Source organism: Sinohyriopsis cumingii, chromosome 2, assembly GCF_028554795.1.
Source record: "Sinohyriopsis cumingii isolate HCF-2022 chromosome 2, ASM2855479v2, whole genome shotgun sequence".
NCBI lineage: Eukaryota > Metazoa > Mollusca > Bivalvia > Unionida > Unionidae > Sinohyriopsis > Sinohyriopsis cumingii.
The window spans coordinates 171,055,268-171,076,631 of NC_142962.1; the positions used below are offsets into that span (position 1 = coordinate 171,055,268).

At 34.8% G+C, this 21,364-nt stretch overlaps 1 protein-coding gene across 1 annotated transcript in view; it reads left to right on the forward strand.

Moving 5' to 3' along the window:
• The first annotated feature begins 231 nt into the window (after positions 1-231).
• LOC149806292 (phosphatidate cytidylyltransferase, photoreceptor-specific-like) overlaps positions 232-21,364 on the forward strand; it is a 55,939-nt gene continuing 34,806 nt past the window's right edge. Inside the window, exons 1-5 of the mRNA XM_089951236.1 lie at positions 232-632; positions 10,157-10,344; positions 13,084-13,180; positions 17,458-17,634; positions 18,140-18,259. Coding sequence (XP_089807362.1) covers positions 588-632; positions 10,157-10,344; positions 13,084-13,180; positions 17,458-17,634; positions 18,140-18,259 — 627 coding nt within the window. The 5' untranslated portion in view covers positions 232-587. The remainder of the gene's footprint in view (positions 633-10,156; positions 10,345-13,083; positions 13,181-17,457; positions 17,635-18,139; positions 18,260-21,364) is intronic.

Consider the following 21,364-nt stretch of genomic DNA (forward strand, 5'->3'; position numbering starts at 1 on the left):
TAATGAACGAATCAACATTATTTGTCTAAAAAGAGCATTTATTTTAGCATCCGGGTGCAAAATGGGGAGGAGGATATTGGTTTTTATATATAAATTATATAGAACAGCACATTATTCCAAGTCTCTCTCTCTCTCTCTCTGGAGATTTGCTAGCTCATTTCTACTTCCCATACGCAACTGCATATTTGCGGATGGTATGGCCTAAATTGGCATTCTCAGGGACATCGGAAGTGTAAAGAACTTATGGTGTTATAGCCTTTTGCCCGGTCCCTATGTAGCTACCACCCATTTGTGGAAATCAATTGTAAAATTTCTACAAGAACTAGTCTAATTGTTTTTTCACTGAAGTAAAAAAAAAAAACAAAAAAAAAAAAAAAAAAAAAAACAATAAAAACTTGATAGACTGATTCCCGGACTGGAAATAGTTACATCCCAGATTGAGATATAAAAACAACAAATTATCAGTCTACCGACTTAGTTAAAATTATCTCCCTTCTTCTCGCAATTGTTCTCGTGGCGAGAGATTAGCAGATGAAGTATTTTCCTCATCAACATAAACATACATTTCAAGAGTTAGTTTTCTTTAGATGTCCGAGCTCAGGCAAAGATCTCATCAAGAGGGGGAGGAGAAGGTATTTTGTTTGTGATATGAAATGATAGCTATGTTGAACGTTTAGTATATACCATTTATCCTCCAGTTTTGCAGTTGCAAAGGGGGTGGTGTAAGGAGTTATGCAGATATGTATGTGTTGGGTTTAACGGTACTTCAGTACAATTCTGCACGTATAGCACCGATTAAATGGGAAATTATAATGATATACACCCATAACACACAAATAAGTATCTATATTAAGAATTTAAGTATATTCACACCCTCGTTTGTACCCACTACTGATTGTTAAACAAAAAGAATCGATAACAAGGATATACAAAATGTACACATCGTAGCCATTTCATTCATCAGTTTATAATTTTTAGCATGATTTTGTTCATTCATACTGAAATATTTAGTAGTATAATTGTTACAGCTTATGGCCTACTGAATACTGCTAAGCCAGACAAAGGCAAACAAAGCCTCACAGAGCCTCACAAAACCACACAACGCATGACAGCCATGCAAAGTAAACTTAAAAACGTGTTTATATTGAAATTATCTTAATGAATAAATTAACCGAAAAGAAAGACTAGTTTTCAACATAATTATGCCAAATTAGATGATCCAAAATTGGGTGACAAAGTTTGAATTCGAACAGTGATAAAGTAATATCAAAGTCTGACAGAATCGTGTTTGAAATGTTTATTATTATGTTATAAATGTTATTTTTGACTAATTATCGAAAGCAAGTGCAGTTTTTCAATATATGGCATAATGAGTTATCAATCTTGTTTCTATTTTCATCTAGTGTTTACAGTGCATAACAAAGGCAGACACAAACAAAATCATATTAGGAAAGTGTATTATATATTACAATATGAGTTTGATGAATAAATCAGCCAAACTGAAAGGGGGGTTAAACATATGCCCTATTATTTGACCTCAAATTGGGAAATAAATTCCCAATTTTGATAATAACTAAGTCAGACGAAATCATATTGGACATTTTATTATTATTATTATTATTTTAAACTGTTAACTGGATTAACACATCACCAAAATTGTGTTGACATACTCCACAAATCTTTAGCTGTTTGACAAAACATAACAAAGGCAAACAACGCCTGACAGAGTCATGCAAAAGATATAAAATGTGTACTGTTGTTGTTGTGATTGTTTGCTGCATAAATCACCAAAATGAAAATATTAGATATGCAACATGTACCTAATGTAATTGGGAGACAAATTTCAAATTCGTTGCATCTTATAATGGCACACAGCCTGACAAGTCATTACTGAAATGCTTATTATTTTAAAATGTCTGTATCCTGGTGATTATTTCGAATTGTGTCCTCAAGTGGTTTACCACAATTAGGTAGTGAATTAGTAACTGTTTTCGAGTTGACCTCAATACACACTACTCTAGGTATGTACATAAAATGCTACGTTAAATGTATACAGAGTCAGCAGGGTTTATTGGGACATAAAGCATAGACAAACACAAATAGACACACACTTATACAACATAAAGACAAAAAAATTGTTGGCAAGTAATATATCTTTTTAAGGCCTTGAACTGACCCTGAAAAGAGCAGTTGAGTTTTTTCTTGTTTCCTCCAATTTTTCCATTATCTTCTCAGTCTTTGGAGGAAAGTCATCCTCTTTTTATTGTCTTCAAGCATCCGTTCTGGATTGGCCCATAGCTCTGAACTTTTCCTGCATTTTCATACAATTTTCATTCAATCTGTCGAAGTCTGCTTTTTTCTCTTTCTTTTATTTTTCCTTCCTTGCTTTTGGATAGGTAGCCCTGATTTTTTTTTCATTCCCCACTCCATGACTTTCCTCAAGTATCTCAGCTTTGTTTAAGTTCGCTGATTCCCATCTAACACAACTTAAGGGTGGGTAAGATCAATCTGTCCAGTCCTCTGTCTGTTGTAAAAAATGTACTTTACTCAAACCATACAATCAGTATCCTCCTTCAATTTACCTACTGTATAATGTTAAAGGTAAAGAAACCTCTCATCTCCACTTCCTCCTCTAACCTCATTGACTAGCAACCTGGCTGCTTTGAGAGCTGTTGCTTGCTTGTTCACTAATTTTAGTTTGACTGGATACCTTGCACCAACATGTCATGAACATATGCAAGGCTGCATATCTTGAGCTGAGACGCATCAGCTCCATTTGCAAGTATCTTTCAGTTGATGCCACTGAAACACTTCTATGTTCATTAGTACTTTCAAGACTGGCCTATTGTAGCTCAATTCTGTCTGGTTCATCTCAATATCTACTTCAGAATCTTCAAAATGTTCAAAACACAGCTGCTCGGATCATACTTAGAGTACCACGATGAGAGCACACATCCCTGCTGCTTTGTACCCTACACTGGCTATCCATTCAATCCAGAATCAAACACAAAATTTGTTCTTTGTGCTATGTGTCACTGACGGACTCCAGTCCAACATACCTATCCAACCTCACCCATGTGTACACACCAGCTGGGTATTTACGCTCCTCTTCTGACAGTCGTATACTCATTATTCCCACTATGAAAACAGAGTCATATGGAGAACATTCTTTTGCATACCAGGGCCCAGCAACGTGGAATGAATTGCCCAATGAACATTGACACAAAGACACAGTGACCCCATTCAAGAGTGCTCTTAAAACTCACTTATTTCGACTGCAGGAACAAACTTAAGACCTAATAATGTTTCCCCATATTGTGGATGAGTTTGCTATTCCTATGTTAACTGTTGTATTAGGAGAAAACGATAAAACGAGCGATACATCAAAGTTTCCACTACCAATTTTGATCGTGATTTTCTTCAAGTTCAACAAATAGGGATCAATTTTTGGGGTATTTTCTGGTTTAAAAAATGGGATCCATGCCTGATTCCCTGTTATAGGTGGGTTTGTGAGTTATCGAGCGAGTGGTGTACTTAACACATTCACATATGCTAGTAAATAAAATATTTTTTTTTTTGGTAATCAGAATTTTTTTCCAATAGTTGGATTTGGCTCGAATATGTTTTCAGGCTGTGTATAAGATACGGTAAATATTGAGACTGTTAGATGTGTAGAAAAAGAACTTCATGCAAGAAGATGTGAACTTTGTGTAAATACTGAGATCGAACATGAATATAATTTTGTCTTCTATATCTTTTATCTAGAAAGACTTAGAGTAATCATTATTATTAGCAAAAACCATTCATGTACAAACTAAATGAATATTTAGCAAGTCTAAAACACATAGGGAAATATGTGTATAATGCATTCCATATCAGAGTATCTTCTTTCGCTGCCTAGTTCTCTGTCCGTCTTTCTGTCTCTCTGTCTGAGGATTTATATGCACACAGGATTCTGTCATCTTTATTAATTCATTCATTTATGCAACACCCCTACAAAATGATCATGAATAATTCATGAACCTGGTTCATGAAAGTTAATCAAAAGGTTCATGAATGTGCATGAACTGAAAATGGTCAGTTAATGAAATTATTAATTTATGAACTGTTCATGAACCAATACTTAAGAAACTGTTGAACAGTTCATGAATTATTCGTGAACTATGATGAACAAAGTTTCTCATGCATGATTCATGACTTCATGAACAGTTCCTATATAAAAAAAAATTGATTATCTGACAAACTCACAAATATCTATTTCACCCTGAATCATAAAATAACCTTAGATGTGTTGTTTTTTTTAAAACAGTATAAAATGCAACATAATTTCTTAAAAACGGTTTTTAATTTCAGATAAATTTTTAATATGGAACAAAGAACATGTAAACTGACAAGTGATTTTTTTTTTTCCTCTTAGCAACACTTTTGTATGTTTTGTAATTTTTCTTTGAAAATTTTTCAAGATATATTGGGGCAGTTGTGTGCAGTCAACTATTGAAGTATATTTCATTGTCGAGGGGCTGTCTTTCCACTGGGGTTTGTCCTGACTTGAACAATCTTTTTTCCAGAGTCTGACCTGTAAGATAACTCTTTTGTGAAGATGTTCAGGGCCTATAATTTAATCAGATCCTGTCCTTTGTCACTACTGAATGTCTCCATGTGCAACTTAAGCTGTTCCATCCAATTACTGTTAGGATCTTTAACATTGCTGCAGCAGTAACAATTTAATGTCTGTTCCATTTGGCCATAGGATCCTCAGTTTTCAAATTTTCCTCCTTAACCTACAGACTTGATCCTCTAATAATTTTACTTTTCTGCTGTCTGATCTGAAAGAAAGATAAAGTTAAATTAATTACAGATAACCTCTGATCAACAATGTCTTCAGCTTTTAGCACATTATTATTGTACCCCACTTTATTTACTGGGATAATTATGATCCAACTCAAAATTATTGAATCCCTTACACTTTATACACAACTTACTGAGCATTTATATTATTGGAGAATTTTGTCACAAGTTGTATTTTAACTGAAGCTGGCTAGCCAGAGGTATTGTCACAGGAATATGATGTTTTAATCAATAAAATATGACAATTCTTTTTTACATCATTGCACCAAATAACCTTATATATATATATATATATATATATATATATATATATATATATATATATATATATATATATATATATATATATATGTAGTACATATAATGGTTATTTCTGCTTTCAAAAATATTTGCCATTTTCTATTGATAAAAGGTGAAACTTGTATGGTATAGGCATGTATGTCACTAATGCATCCACTCTGACTCCACATGTTGTGTATAGCTGCTTCAGGTTTCATAACATTGTTAATTGTACCTGTATTATGTACAATTTGACACAATAACTATTTTTTTTTTTTTTTCAATTACGAAATTACATCAGATCATAGAAATAGTGATGTCATGAAAAAGAAAATGATATCGAACATCTCAATTCCTATCGTAGATAGTAACGCATCTGGTATTGAGATCAAAGAGGGGTGTCTGATAATGTTTAGTGATTTTCAAAAATTTGAAGAGCAAGTTTACATTAGGTCTTAACAAAATCATGTATCATTAGTTTGGTTAAAACTAATATCATGACATATAAAAATCAATAAAATAATCACGAATGACCACGGAAAAGATAACTCGCCGTAATTTTTATGATCTGGTTGGGTACGCTTTTCTGCCTAATTTTGCTCTCACCAAATCATTTCCTTCATATTCTTCATAATCGCTTCTCTGCACTTCTACTTACTTAAAAAAATGATATTGAAAATATTCTCATATGTCCATTCCACGGGAATCAACAGTTTTTGTTTGAGGTTTTTACTTAGCGGTTTAGGGCCCCGATTGGCCGAATGGTCTAAAGCACTCTCCGTTACGGATCACTGCCTTCTCACCTCTGTCTGCATGGGTTCGAGTCTCGGATTTGGCTCATGTGGGTATGTGAGAAAGCTTGCCAGTAGCTTCTCGTAGGTCAGTGGTTCTTTCCAGGGTTTTCCCGGGTTCTTAATCCATCATTGATACTAGCCACCATATATAGCCTGTCATGTGCTGAAAAATGGCATTAAACCCTATAATAACAACAACTTAACCGTTTGTGTGCTCTTTTGTTTCTGGGAGAAAAGATGCTCAGCTGTTGAAATCTCATGCATATAATAACCAATCATCACGTCTTCTTTCACAGTTCCAATCAGGATAATTGTTGTTTATGTATTATGGTTTTTACAGCAAATTGGCAACCAGTGACCAAGTCAATATTATGTACAGTTTATGACAGTAACGGACAAAAACTTTACAACAAAGTCAGTGAAAGCTTTTTAAAGCAAATACATTTTGTTCATGCTGGCCAGAAAATATTTTCCCATATTAATCCAGAACTACTCAGGTTAAGTACACAAGTACTGAATAAAAGATCTCTATTAACATTTATACAGTATCATATTTAAAAAAAGAAAAAATCCACCTTTATTTATATTTCACTACTATTGTGAGAAGTTTGTATGATGAATTTTCATGAACATTTTATGAATATAATGATATAGAAATTTCATATACATTTTTAAGATATATCTTGATGGTGCATCAACTTGAATTGTTCATGAACCAAGTTCATGATATTTCAGGAACTTCAGAGTAATTATAATAGTTCATAAAAGTTGATCAGTGTGTTCATGAACTTCAAATACATGATTCATCAAAATTCTTAGTGTTCATGAACTTAGTTGAGGAACTTTCATGATTATTTGTTCATGAACTCAAATGATGAACTTTTCAAGAATGTTCATGATTGTTCATGAAGTCATGAATTTTATTTGGTAGGGGCAGTACATTGTATATGAATTATGTACTATATTGGCTACATGCTTCTTTGCATACGTCAAATCAGTAAAATTCTGTTATGTTCTGCCATGTAAGATTAACTGGATACATAATAAAATTGTAGTTTTGTAATATAGGAAGATTTTTGCAATGCATTGTTAATAATAATAATAATAATAATTTTGGTTTGGTTGATGTATTCATCAAACTCGTACTGCAGTATAAACCTTTATGACATGACTGGCTTTATGTGCCTTTGTTATGCACTTTCAACATTAGATGAAAGAAGAAACAAAACTGATAACTCATCATGACATATATTGAAAAATTGCATTTTCTTTCGATAATCAGTCAAATTAACAGTTTATAAAATAATGACAAACATTTCAAATATGAATTTGACATACTTTGTTATTACTAAAGCATTGTTCAAATTCAAACTTTTATCACCAAATTTTGGCTCATTTAATTCAGCAAAATTATGTTGAAAACAAAACTTACTCTTAGGTTAATTGAGTCATCAATATAATTTACAATGTAAATAAACTTTTCTAATTTGACTTTGCGTGATTGTTAGGCTTTGTCAGGCTTAGCAGTGTTTAATATGACCCTCACATTTCTGGGTTGCAACTATGTAACTGTAAGAGAAAGAAGTAAAACCAGCAATTTGCGTAAAATTCAGCAAACAAATTATTTCCCATGAATACAAACTGAAAATTCAAAAGGCAGAGTATTGTGAATTAAATCCCAAATGATCCTAAATGGCCTATCACAAACTCGAAATGTTATGAATGAATTCCAATAATCTTGAATGCCTAGATGTACATTACAGCTCACGTGTATTTTTGGAACCCTATGCAATTTAATCCCTCCACTTTTGCTCCACGATGGAGCAATAAAATGCTAACAATTCACCACTGCACCTAGGCTGGCGTGCCGATGGTATCTTCATTTGGAGAAGAATTTGACATTATTGATTGTCATTTGAACAGCCAGTCAGTGAAGACCACCCATGGGAAGCCCAATCCATCATGAGTGATTGACAGTCAAATACCATTTCACCAATCAGTGATCTTTATTTGGATCATATATATGGACAATAAAAATTAATTTGAAAAGACTCAAAAAGACTCATATTATTTTGTACATTTAGAAAACTTAAGCGCTGACGTGATGAGAGAGTCCCACCTTGTTGAGCTTCTGTTGAACAGTGTAAATTTATCCTACAGTTTAATTATGAAAAGTGATCCTCTGAGGTATGGACAATCAAATTCCAGGTAACAGCAGCTTCTTTTTAAAAACACAAACAACAAAACAGAAAACACTGAATTTATACTTAAATGCTCACTTCTGTCTGCATGGGTTCGAGTCTAGGATTCGGCCAATGTGGGGATGTGAGAATGCTTGCCAGTAGCTTCTCGTGGGTCAGTGGTTCTTCCTGGGGTTTTCCTGGGTTCTTCCTCCACCATTAATACTGGCTGCCACGCATAGCCTATCATGCTGAAAAAATGGCGTTAAACCCCACAACAGCAACAACAACAACACTTAAATGTGAACCACATGTTTACAATGGTCCTTAAGCAGTATTGACCATTACAAGATTGAATATAATATAGTATGCAGCTACCAACTAGGTCAGTTCTGAATGCATGTGTACTGTAAGGGACTGGCCATTTAATGGTATCATGCTAAATTATTATTTCTAACTGGTATTTTTTTGAATTTCATTCATCACAAAATAAGTTTGTTTCAAGTAAAGCATGGGATTGCATAGTGTTCTTTTTTATACCTCAAATCAGAATAAGACAATAGTTTTCACGCATTTACCCCTCCCACCCTTAGAAACTTAAATAGTCTCTCCCTAATAAAGACTTGGCTTAGCAGATGTTCAGCCAAATTCAAGGCATTGATCATTGTTCACTTATAAAGAAGATGTCAATTTCAGCTTAGGAAAGGTGTGTTTATATCACAGAATGACTTGGCAGGTTGCACATAATACATGTAAGTCAAATTATGGTCCAGTCAATAACAACAGAAGTTTTACTGATTGAAATTTGAATAAGTGATGGATGATGATTATACACGGAATGACCGAAATGTCCTGCGGGATTTACAATCAGATACCATTTCAAGAATCAAGTGATCTTAATTTCCATAAAAAAAGAAAGAAAAATGTCTTGTCTTTTCTCAACATTAAGAGAAGGTTGATCGACTTATTTTTGCAATATGTTTACACTTTTACTCTATTCAAAGCAATCAGAACCAGCTTACACACCTTAAGGTTTAGACAGTTAAATTCCAGTTGACAGCCACCTGTGTTTTTAAAAAAACACACAACAAAAATGAGCAAATTCTGAATTTACAGATCATGTAATGACCCATTCACGAGGTTGAATTCATACAGACTTGGTCAGTATGAACTACATGTGTACTGCAAGGGACTGGCCATTTAATTTACTGGGGCTAGATTGTTCTTTCCATCTGGGAAATTGTTATTACATTCATCACAAGATACAAAAAATTTAAAATAAGAAAAGGAATGGCATGGTTCCATTTTATGATACAAATCTTAGTTTAAATCACACGTCTATAATCCTGTGATTGGATGACAGAAGAAATGGTACAAGATATTAATGAGTACTCAGGGCCTGTACCCCACTAAAAAAAAATCCAAAACGTACACACACAAACATGCAGTCAGTAGTCACTTGAAATTTGACTATTGTTTTATTTTTGCACATGTTTATTAGGTATTATGCACACTTTGAGAAAAAGACACATAGACTTTTGCTTTGTTGCTCTTTAAAGTAAAGTTGGGGCTCTTTTGAAATTTTGGAACTCCTCCACCAACACTTGACTTGATCCATCCATGCTCATGCATGGGGTAAATATCGGAACATCAGTCAAATATGAATGCAGTTTTGTTGTAAATTGTTTGATGTCTTTTGTCTTTTCATTGCAGAGTGCAACAATACTACTTTTCATATGATACTTAAAAATGCATATTATTGTGAGAACTGCAACAGAAATAAGAAAATGAATGTGTCTGTACATTCTGATACCATAGTATTTTGAGAGATTTTTTTTTTACAAAAATAAGATTCATTGCACCAGATGTACTTGAATTAGGTCCATTAGCACTTTCTGAAGTTTTTGTTTCGTGTTAAGTAGAGGATTCTGTAATAAGCAGTAGAAAGCACTAAATCAGTTTGAGATACATGTAGAGACCAAACTCGGTATTACTGCAACTGATAGGTCTTTTATTTTATAACACATTCCTGAATTTCTTCCTATTTGTTCTCAGAAAAAGCATGAGGACACATCTGTGTCTGATGATGCAGACAAGGCACCAGACAAAGGGGAGAAGTCAGATGAGGATGAGGATGAAGACCTTTCAAGAGAGATGGGTGTGAGTGCCCCAACTGAGCTGTCACAGGGTACAGATAAAACCACAGAGGCTCTAGATGAAGCTCTCAAGGATCTCACACCCAGGTCTGTACCACTTTCCTCTTTCACACCCAGGTCTATACCACTTTCCTCTTTCACACCCAGGTCTGTACCACTTTCCTCTTTCACACCCAGGTCTGTACCACTTTCCTCTTTCACACCCAGGTCTATACCACTTTCCTCTTTCACACCCCAGTCTGTACCTCTTGAGTCTTTCCTCTTTTACACCCAGGTCTATACCACTTTCCTCTTTCACACCCAGGTCTGTACCACTTTCCTCTTTCACACCCCAGTCTGTACCTCTTGAGTCTTTCCTCTTTTACACACAGGTCTATACCACTTTCCTCTTTCACACCCAGGTCTATACCACTTTCCTCTTTCACACCCCAGTCTGTACCTCTTGAGTCTTTCCTCTTTTACACCCAGGTCTGTACCTCTTTCCTCTTTTACACCCAGGTCTGTACCACTTTCCTCTTTCACACCCAGGTCTGTACCACTTTCCTCTTTCACATCCAGGTCTATACCTCTTTCCTCTTTTACACCCAGGTCTGTACCACTTTCCTCTTTTACACCCAGGTCTGTACCTCTTTCCTCTTTTACACCCAGGTCTGTACCACTTCCCTCTTTCACATCCAGGTCTGTACCACTTTCCTCTTTCACATCCAGGTCTATACCTCTTTCCTCTTTTACACCCAGGTCTGTACCTCTTTCCTCTTTTACACCCAGGTCTGTACCTCTTTCCTCTTTTACACCCAGGTCTGTACCACTTTCCTCTTTCACATCCAGGTCTATACCTCTTTCCTCTTTTACACCCAGGTCTGTACCGCTTTCCTCTTTCACACCCCAGTCTGTTCTGCTTTCCTCTGTTTGATAGATGCATATGTGAACCATACATCCTTGACTTGCCAAATTGCATGTACAAAACCAGTCAAACCTGACATGTAACAATTAAGTATCCACTACAAATTTAAAACCATGTACATATTTTATGTTGGAGTAAAGTAGTACATTTCTAACTTTTTACTCCTCTGCCACAACTCGTACTTGCTAATTTTCAATCCATTTGATGATTTTGGAATTGATAGGGTTTTGACAAAAAAAACGCTGATGTACTTTATGAGACTTTAAAAGACTTTGTTCTTGGTTGTAGGCTGTGCTTGTTTCCTCTGCTTGGCCTATGTCCCCTCCATGCCACTTGACTTTATACATCAGTTGACTGCTGAGAGGAGTGACAAAAAATACCTCTGTCAGGCTGACCATCACTCCATTTTGACAACTTGTCAGCAAACTGTGTACCTACTGTCAGTTTTCACCATTATAATTTGTGTGGGTAGTCTGTTCTCCATTTGAGGAAGGCAGGGTGGGTGGGATTATGTCAGTCAAGCAGTTACATGCATATTTTGTTTACCAGGCTTTAAAGCCAGATGAGTTTCGGGTCTGGCCATCATGCATATGTTGTCCATCATGCATCTGGGAACAGTTAATGTTTTTACCTTGCAATGTAGGAGGTAAAATTTCTATGTATACCATAACATGCGTAATGTAGATTATAGGGTGAAAATTGAGGTAAATTCATGTTCCTATTTGGTTTCATCTTTTGTTGGCAGATTGGAGTGTATCTCTTATATCAACACTCTGTATATAGCTTGTTTAATTATAGACTGCTGTGTGTGCATTTGTGTGTTGTTTCAGAAAATTTCATTTGATTTCCCCCCCGCCCAAAAAAAAAAAAAGCAAATATAAATCTAATCTGAATTATAAACTGAATAGGTTTTTCTTCTTTGACAACAATGAAATCATGCTTGAAAATAGTAATTCCATCTGAAATGTTGATGTCAATATTTTGGGCTAAAATGTCATTCTCTATAGAGAAAAGTTTGCACTGACATTTTCTGGGAAAGTGGTATAAGAGACCCATATCAAGGTCTTGTGTTGTAACTTCACAGCTGCTAGGTTGTAGTCATGTGACAGCATTCAGCCAGTCCTTTTGCCACAATAAGTTATTGGCTGAGAATGTAGATGTACCTACAAGTTTCAGAAGTATGTTTCTTATATGAGAGTAGGGACAAGCACTACCAACATTCAGTAAATCACAACATTTTCATTAAAACAAAAGGATTCTAGTACACACTACGGTACGTAGAAGACTGTATCATACTTGTCATACTTTAAGATAAATAGCTGAATGTAAGATATATAGCACACTATAAGATGCATGTCAGACTGCTAAGATACATGGCACACTATAAGATACATATAAGACTGTAAGATGCATATCAGACTCTTAAGATAAATGGCACACTGAAAGATGCATATCAGACTAAGATATGACACACTGTAAGATGCACGGCACACTGCAAGGTGCATATCAGACTATGATACATAGCACTCTGTAAGATGAGTATCAGACTAAGATACATGGCACACTGTAAGATGTATATTAGACTGTAAGATACATGGCACAGTGTAAGATATATATCAGACTAAGATACATGGCACACTGTAAGATGTATATTAGACTGTAAGATACATGGCACAGTGTAAGATGCATATCAGACTAAGATACATGGCACACTGTAAGATGTATATCAGACTGTAAGATGCATATTAGACCGTAAGATACATGGCAGGCTAAATGTTTATTAGAATTTTGCCACTTTAAGTTGCATAGAATTAAGATTTATTTTTAATTAAAAATAGAACATGGTGACATATATTCATTTTCAGAAAATTTCTTGACAATTAGAAATGACATGCATTCTTTAAAATATTTATTTTTTTCAGATGGAGAAATTGGGTCATTAGAGGTATATTTACCTGGTTGATGATATTGGGATTTGCATTTATTATATACATGGGACCACTGGCACTGGTCACCCTGGTAAGTTCTAACTGGTCATTGTATATCCTTAGTAACTTGGGTTTAAATTAAGTTTTTTTGCCAGCATGGTATAGTATATGGGCACACATTTGTTACGCTTGTCTTTTTCTTCTGCCATTTATCTGTCCAAAGTTTCCTTTTGGATTTTGAAAATGGAACTCCATGCCACCAGATCCTCAAAACCACAGTGTCCAGTATTTAGCAAACTGTTGATGAAATTTTGAAAACCAAGAGTCCAGTAAGAGGGTTATTTGAAAAGTACAGAATATTATTGTGTTCTACAACAGAGCTGTTTGTTATTGTGTTCTACAACAAGGCTGTTTGTTAGTGAACAGTATGTCATTTCATCCCCTCAGAGTTCTGAATATTATTGTGTTGTACAACAAGGATGTTTTTTAGTGAACAGTACGTAATTGCATCCCCTCAAAGTTCTGAATATTATTGTGTTCTACAACAGAGCTGTTTGTTATTGTGTTGTACAACAAGGTTGTTTGTTAGTGAACAGTACGTAATTGCATCCCCTCAAAGTTCTGAATATTATTGTGTTCTACAACAAAGCTAATTGTTAGTGACATCCTGGCATCACTGCAAAGTACTAAACATTAACATCTGTACATGCTTTTGGCCTGATCATACAATTATTAAATGTCATTTTGTGGTCACTTTTTGGGTATTTATTCAAACATGGGAAAACTGCATTTCCCACTACATGACAGTTTCCAAATTATATGTCCTTCAGCGAATCTTTGAGAATGTGTTCAGCCAAAAATCACTTGGAGCTAAATCAGGGCAGTAAGGAGTTGTGGCAAAGTTGGGATGCTGTGCTCCATCAGGAAGTCTGTGGAGATGGTAGATTTATGGAACTCTGTTATGTTATGAATTAGATACATACCTTGGATACACATGGGTGGACTAGTGATCAACAACTTTCTGCAGTTTGTTGGAGATATATAAATGTCCAGTGACATTAGCAGTCAGGTGCAAAACTTTTCAAATACAAGTACCTGTTATAATTAGTGCAAGGAAGCCTGGAGTTCCAATATAGAGGACTGCCTGCCCATCCCTATCTCTCTCTCTTGCTGTCTCTTGAAGGTAAAGAACTGATTTGATTATGGTGTGTACTTTCCCACAATTGTGGTGCATATCCCCCCCCCCACCAATGAATAGGTGGGGACAAGAAGGTAGGCACAGGCTGCTTTTATTGCCATAATCTGATGTTATGTTCTCCCAATCCTCTGCCCTTTTGTTAACTTAAGTTGGTGCAGATTTGTGATTATTGTCAATCCAATGTCTGTGTTATTCTGCACAAATAATACATTCTGCAGACATTATTAAGTTAAGGATTGGCAGAGCATTGCATGTATGGCCCCTAGTCAACATCAGATGATTCTTTTACATGATTACCATGCCAAATCTCAACCTGTTCTGCATAAAGAATTGCAATAGAATTATTCCAGAATAATGATACAGTGATTCACTTTATATTCATTTGGTTCCAATTTTGGGATTTTCATGGGTGAGCTAAGACCAACTGTAGTGTTCAGAATGTGAAATATACATTAGGATAACCAGGAACACTGAAACTGGTTATAATTTAATTTGCAAAATTAAAAGAACATGAAAACTAGTAATAAATGCAGATTTACATAGTATGTCCTTTATTTCCCAAACACATATTATTCCAATTTATCAGTACATTTTTGTACTAAATACTAAATAAACAATCAGTAGATTAGTCTTTTTTTCACAAAAATCATTTCATTCTGGTTTCTCAAATGTGCTACTTTGTTGTGTGGATAAATAAGCCACTTTGCATGAATTGGCTCAAGGTAATCCAGCAACAGGAAGTTTTCAAGTGGTGATTTTGACAGGATTGTCATGTCAGCTGCACCAGCGAGTTTGTATATATTGATCTAGTGTACTGCAGACTGTTGTTTCTCAGACTTTCTTCTAGAACTTGGTACTGAACTTTCTTACTGGTCTGGAAATTTCGTTTTCAATCAAGTATCTTGCAGTTTTACATCTAATGTGATTGTCGTATGATATGTACTCACCTCATTTACACTTATGGGTATTCTGGGATATCATGAGAGCTTCAGTGGCATCATTTGTGGTTTGCTGAGAGAGTTTCACTCCTATCAGAGCACTCATTAGGATCAGGGAAGGCCCACAATAGTAGACATTGCTTCAGATTTTCCGCTCTTTAACCATTGTTTCAGTGATATTTTGATTTTAACTTTTGGGCTGAAATTCACTTTGACAGAACCTTTTATTTATGGCAAAGATTGTTTTTAAAAAAAGATATTTACAGTCATTGGCTTTGTTAAAGTGCCTAATCCCAGATTGTTGAGAACTTTATCCTTGGACAGCAGTCTTTCAGAACATCTGAGATTCTAGTTACTTAAGATAACAGTAGTGGTATTAAATATGGTAGCTCACACATTTTTTTCATTAAGTCCTCATTATGACAGATGTTAGCACTGAATGACTTAATTAATGAACTTAATGCAGTATTACAAATCTATGCTCTTGAAATAAGTAACAGAAATGAGTGAAAAACAACAATCTTTGTAAAATTCAACAAATAATTTATAAAAATTACTTAACTTAAATACTTAGAAGAAATAAATTCCAGCCCAAATGAACTTCTGGATACCGATCAGTTATGCTAGATCTTAAAGCATGAATAAATAGTTTTTCCATTAACAAGCCTATATTGTACTCTACATGACCTCTGGTCACAGTTATCACTTTCAATAAAAACTATTACCTAATCGAAAATTTCAGTATGGAAGGTTGTTTACAAGAAAAAAAGTAATAGTTATAATTAGAAGGTCTGTTACTAAAATTATAATATAGAACCTGGAATATGTCAGGTATGCCAGGGAATCCCAATAACCTAGACCCAGACCAAAATAAACATGTCTACTTCTATTAATAATGATAATAATATTAACCCATACACACACATAATTTTATAGCTGTGTATTAGTTATTTACAGAATAAATACAAAAATATCAGTAGAAAATAAACTTGATCTTGGAGAAGGTTAAGTCCAACATACAATGTTACATTGCAATAGTGTATAACTAAATAGATTTAAAATAAAACAACAAACAGTGTAAATTAAATATACATAATGGCAGTATGGATAAAACTTGTTTGCTTATCAATGTGTGGAAGCAAATGTTGGTATAATCTTTTACAGAGACATGCATTTTTAAAAAAAATAATAATAGGTTGGCATGTGCAACCTACTTAGTTTGATCTTTATTTACATCCTAGGGTATGGCTTTAAAAATTGCTTTATCTGGCCCACTTCCTGGAGGAAGTTGTACATTTATATAAAGTTACCTCAAAATTAGATACAAAGATATATTTTTTATTTTATTACCCAAACCACAAAATTTAGAGGCCATTAAAATAACATTACACATTAATAATTTACCATGTTTATCGGCCTGAGTATTCATCGGAGACAGATGTTGCAGGTACAGGTATTCATATTTGTCATTTAAAAAGAAAAACCTACTGACAACATACATTCTTCTTTACAAATAACACAAGGTGACATGGTTCATAATGTCATCCACTCACCTCAGTTATTTCAAGCAAATTATCTTATCCAGCTGCATGTTCGGCATAAAGGACATTACAGATGTTTTCCCAACGTATAATGTAGTACTTTACTCATCAGTTAATAACTACACTTGTGCAAAGTTAATAGGTTGATTCATGTTTTGTCTGTGTCCAGCTTGATGGCTATACTTTCATTGTGTTATGCAGTGAATTATGTTACCATAAATCCTTATTTGGTTGTTATTGTTTGTTGCAGTCCAGGGTAAACAATAACCAACCATCAGTCAGAACTTAACATAGCTTATTCCCTGTCTGACACACGGGTATTATAGGCAGAACAGCAGAGAAACTTCACACAAAAGTGGTTATTAAACGATCTATAATGTATTTAAATTGAACATGGGAAACAAATTTAGAATAGCTCTTTATATATTGAGCTATTTAATCAGTGATTGAAGATGCTGACAAGATAAATAAAATTAGCACATAATTGTAGATGGAGCAGATTTTAAACTGCACAAGTTTGTCAGCTTGCATATCTTTGTTATAGAACTTAGCAGGGGTGTGGGTGTTGTCAGGTTTTTCACTTATTGTTTAATATTTCAATGTTTTTGATTTTTAAGAAACAAATATTAAAAAAACTTTATAAATCTAATTTCATGAAACATCTCTATTATAATCTTCTTTGTGATTTCAGATTTTAGCCTTGCAGATCAAATGTTTCCATGAGATCATCACCATTGGTTACATTGTATACCGGTCATATCATCTTCCTTGGTTCCGTACCCTCAGCTGGTACTTCCTTTTTGCCTCCAACTATTTCTTCTATGGAGAGAGTTTCATAGACCATTTTGGAGTTCTTTTACATCGGACTGTAAGTATTTTTAAGTCAAGTAGAGCCAGTCTTGAAAAACCACTCATGCCACCAAAACGTCATGGCATGTCAAGATGGGTGGTCTCTCGGGGTGGGTGAGAGCACTGTATAATCAGTGAATCCATGTACTGAGAATCTGGTTTCTCAAGACAGGTGGTCTGTCAAAGCAGTGGTCTTTCAATACTGGTTTTATTGTATAGAAGAGGATATTCATACAATTTCTGTCTTTCAGTTGGATATTGATTTTAGTAAGGAAATACAAATATTGTGCATGTGCTTCAAGTCAAATGTAGATGCCACGTTTTATTGGTTGCATAGCCAGTTTTTCTTTGTAGAAATTAAATAAGAGAGTCATTTATTCAAAGAACAGATTTGTAAAAATGTAGACTTTTTAAACTCTCATTTATTGTGCACGAATGTTCGAAATTTGCTAAAGCTTTAAAATGTTTGTCTTTCAAATATATTTGCTATGAAGTTAATATCCTTTTCTTTTCTCTCTCTCCAGGACTTCCTTGTACCTTTTGTAACATATCACAGAATCATTTCATTCACCCTGTACTGCAGTGGAATTGTAGGCTTTGTCTTCAGCCTGAAGAAAAAGTACTATCTAAAGCAGTTTACAATGGTGAGTGTGGCATTGTTGATTCAGTTCAAATGTACAGTGGTGTGTGTAGCATAATTATATTGATTCAGTGCAAAAATGCCCATGTGCAATGGTGAGTGTAGCATTGATGATTCAGTTAAAAGGTACCGATGTACAATGTAGAGTAGCATTATTGATTCATTGCAAAGGTACCAGTGTACAGTGGTGAGTGTAGCATTGATGATTCACTTAAAAGGTACTGATGTACAATGTAGAGTAGCATTATTGATTCAGTGCAAAGGTACCAGTATACTGTGGTGAGTGTAGCATTGTTGATTCAATTAGTGCTAGCCAGCCGCTGAACTAAAGAACCAAAATATAAATGTCATAAACCCAAATGGCTTAAATATAAATTATGTTATAAATTTAATAGATGATACAGACATCCATAACACAATATTTTATTTGTTTGATCCAAAGTTATATCCAGTAACTGAACTAGCAATGTAATACATCCAATATTTTATTTGCACACCATATTCCTTGATTATGTTGGCTTTATATGGCATAAGAAGGAAGGAATTATGTTGTGATTTCTATTTGCCTTTCTGTTCCTTGCTTTGTTTCTGCACAATGACTTGTGTTTGCCCACCCTCAACAGTTATAATACTTTGCTGATGGTTTGCACTTGAGTAAGGTAGAACTATTGATTTTGTGGTAAAAAGGTCAAATGTCAAGGTTACTGTGCTAGAATAAAAATAGTTTTTGCATATTATCAACCATCAACAACTCTCAAACTATGGGGTTGACTTGCACCTGGGAAATACTATTTATTTTGGGCTCAAAAGATCAGTGGTGAAGGTCAGTCTAACTGAAAGAAGAAAAATATTTTCTGCACAAGAACTTGAATGTTTACCAAAGTTGTTTGATGGCTTGCACTTCAGATAAAGAAGAACTGTGCTGACTTTGAATCAGATGGTCAAGGTCATTGTTACAGAAAGAAAATAAATGGCTCTTGCATCATAACATTAGTTCTATATCAGTGGCCTTGACCAAACTTTGCTGATGGGTAGCAATTAGGGTAAGGAAGAATCCTGTACATTTTAGAATCAAAGGTCAAGATCGTTGTGACTCCAATAAAAAAAAAAAGGCTTATGCATAACAATTTCAGTTATCTCCATAAGGCACTATTAAACATTAGTGGGTTTATAATGTGCAGTTTATGGTACTCGTGTTATTTTGATTTCCTTCATTCATATCCTTTGTACAATGTGTAAAATCTTATTTCTGTATAAGAATGCTTTATGGTAACAGGTTGAACTTTATCTGTCCTGTCTCTGTTAAATCCAGTAGCAACATCCTTCAAAACATTTTCCCAAAGTTTTCCTGACACTTTTTGGGGGTAGGGGTGGGTGGGGTCAACTCCGTTTTGTAGCAATTTTTACATTGTCTCCCAATGAAAAATTCTTCAAAACATTTCACACTGTACATTCAAATATCTTCAACAATATCATGGCTTCTACAGCTATGTTCTTTAAATCGACAATATTGTTAGTTGAACTACCATAATCACATACATTGCTAAGGTTTTATTAATATATACCATCAGAATAAACAAAAATGAAAGCTCTTCTTCAGAGAATTTGACCCATTGCAATAGGTATAATGGTTTAGAGAACTCAGAAAGTAAATCTGAGGCCAGGCAATGTACGACAGTGTAGAGAACTCCAAACTGTGAATTTAATGGTAGGCAATATGTAGAATGGTGTAGAGAACTATAAATAGTAAATTTGACTCCAGGCAATATATATAATGGATTAGAGAACTCCAAAAACATAAATTGGATGGTAGGCAATGTGTGGAATTGTCTAGAGAACTCCAGGTGGTGAATTTGAGGCCATTGAGTATGTAGAATGGATTGGAGAACTACAGATAGGGAATTTGATGGCAGACCATATATAGAATGGACTGGAGAACTTTAAATAGGGAATTTGATGGCAGGCAAATAGGGAATTTGATGGCAGACCATATATAGAATGGATTGGAGAACTTCAAATAGGGAATTTGATGGCAGACCATATATAGAATGGATTGGAGAACTTCAAATAAGGAATTTGATGGCAGACCATATATAGAATGGACTGCTCCAGTGGCCTAGTGGTTAGAGCATCTGCCTCGGATGCGGGAGGTTGTGGGTTCGATCCCCAGTCGAGTCATACCAAAGACTTACAAAAATGGTACTAACAGTTGCCTCACTTGGCGCTCAACATTAAGAGGTTAGTGTTAGGACTGGTCGGCCTGGTGTCAGGATAATGTGTCTGGGTGGGACATCATGCTACATGTCTGCAGCATGATGCCCCAATGCTAGACATCACTATATACTGTCACACTGCAGACATCATAGCACTATGACTGAAAAATTGTTAAAACTACGTTAAAATCCAAGCCACACACACACACACACATACAGAGACATACATATAGAATGGATTGGAGAACTTCAAATAGGGAATTTGATGGCAGGTAGAAATAGAAATATGTAGAGAACTCAGCATGGTTAATTTGAGGCTATGGAATATGTTGAATGGATTGGAGAACTATGAATGGTGAATTTGATCCCAGACAATGTGTAGAATAGTTTAGAGAAGTCCGAGTAGTAAATCTGATGGCAGGCAACATGTAGAATGATGTGGAGAACTCCTTATGGTGAAACTGATGGCAGGCAACATGTAGAATGGTGTAGAGAACTCTGGAGAACTCCAGATGGTGAAATTGATGGCAGACAATATGTCAAATGATGTAGAGAACTCAAAATGGTGAATTTTTATGGCATGCAATGTAGAATGATTTAGAAAACTCCTAACAGTGAATCATACTTTCTGGTCTGAACTTTAAGCAGATGATAACTTTTGAGTTTTGACAGACATATTCTAGGTATACTATTAAAAATAACCTAATACTTGTCTATAATTTGTCATTGATTTGCCTTAAAATATGTTTTCTTCCTCCTTGATTAAAACTTCTCTCTTGATTTCTGCTGTCAATATATAAGGCAACAAAATATGATGGCCTAAAATCTTAAATAGCCACTAAAACATTCATGTAGACTGCCTGTTGCCACTAAAATCTGAAATAGCCACTTAAACA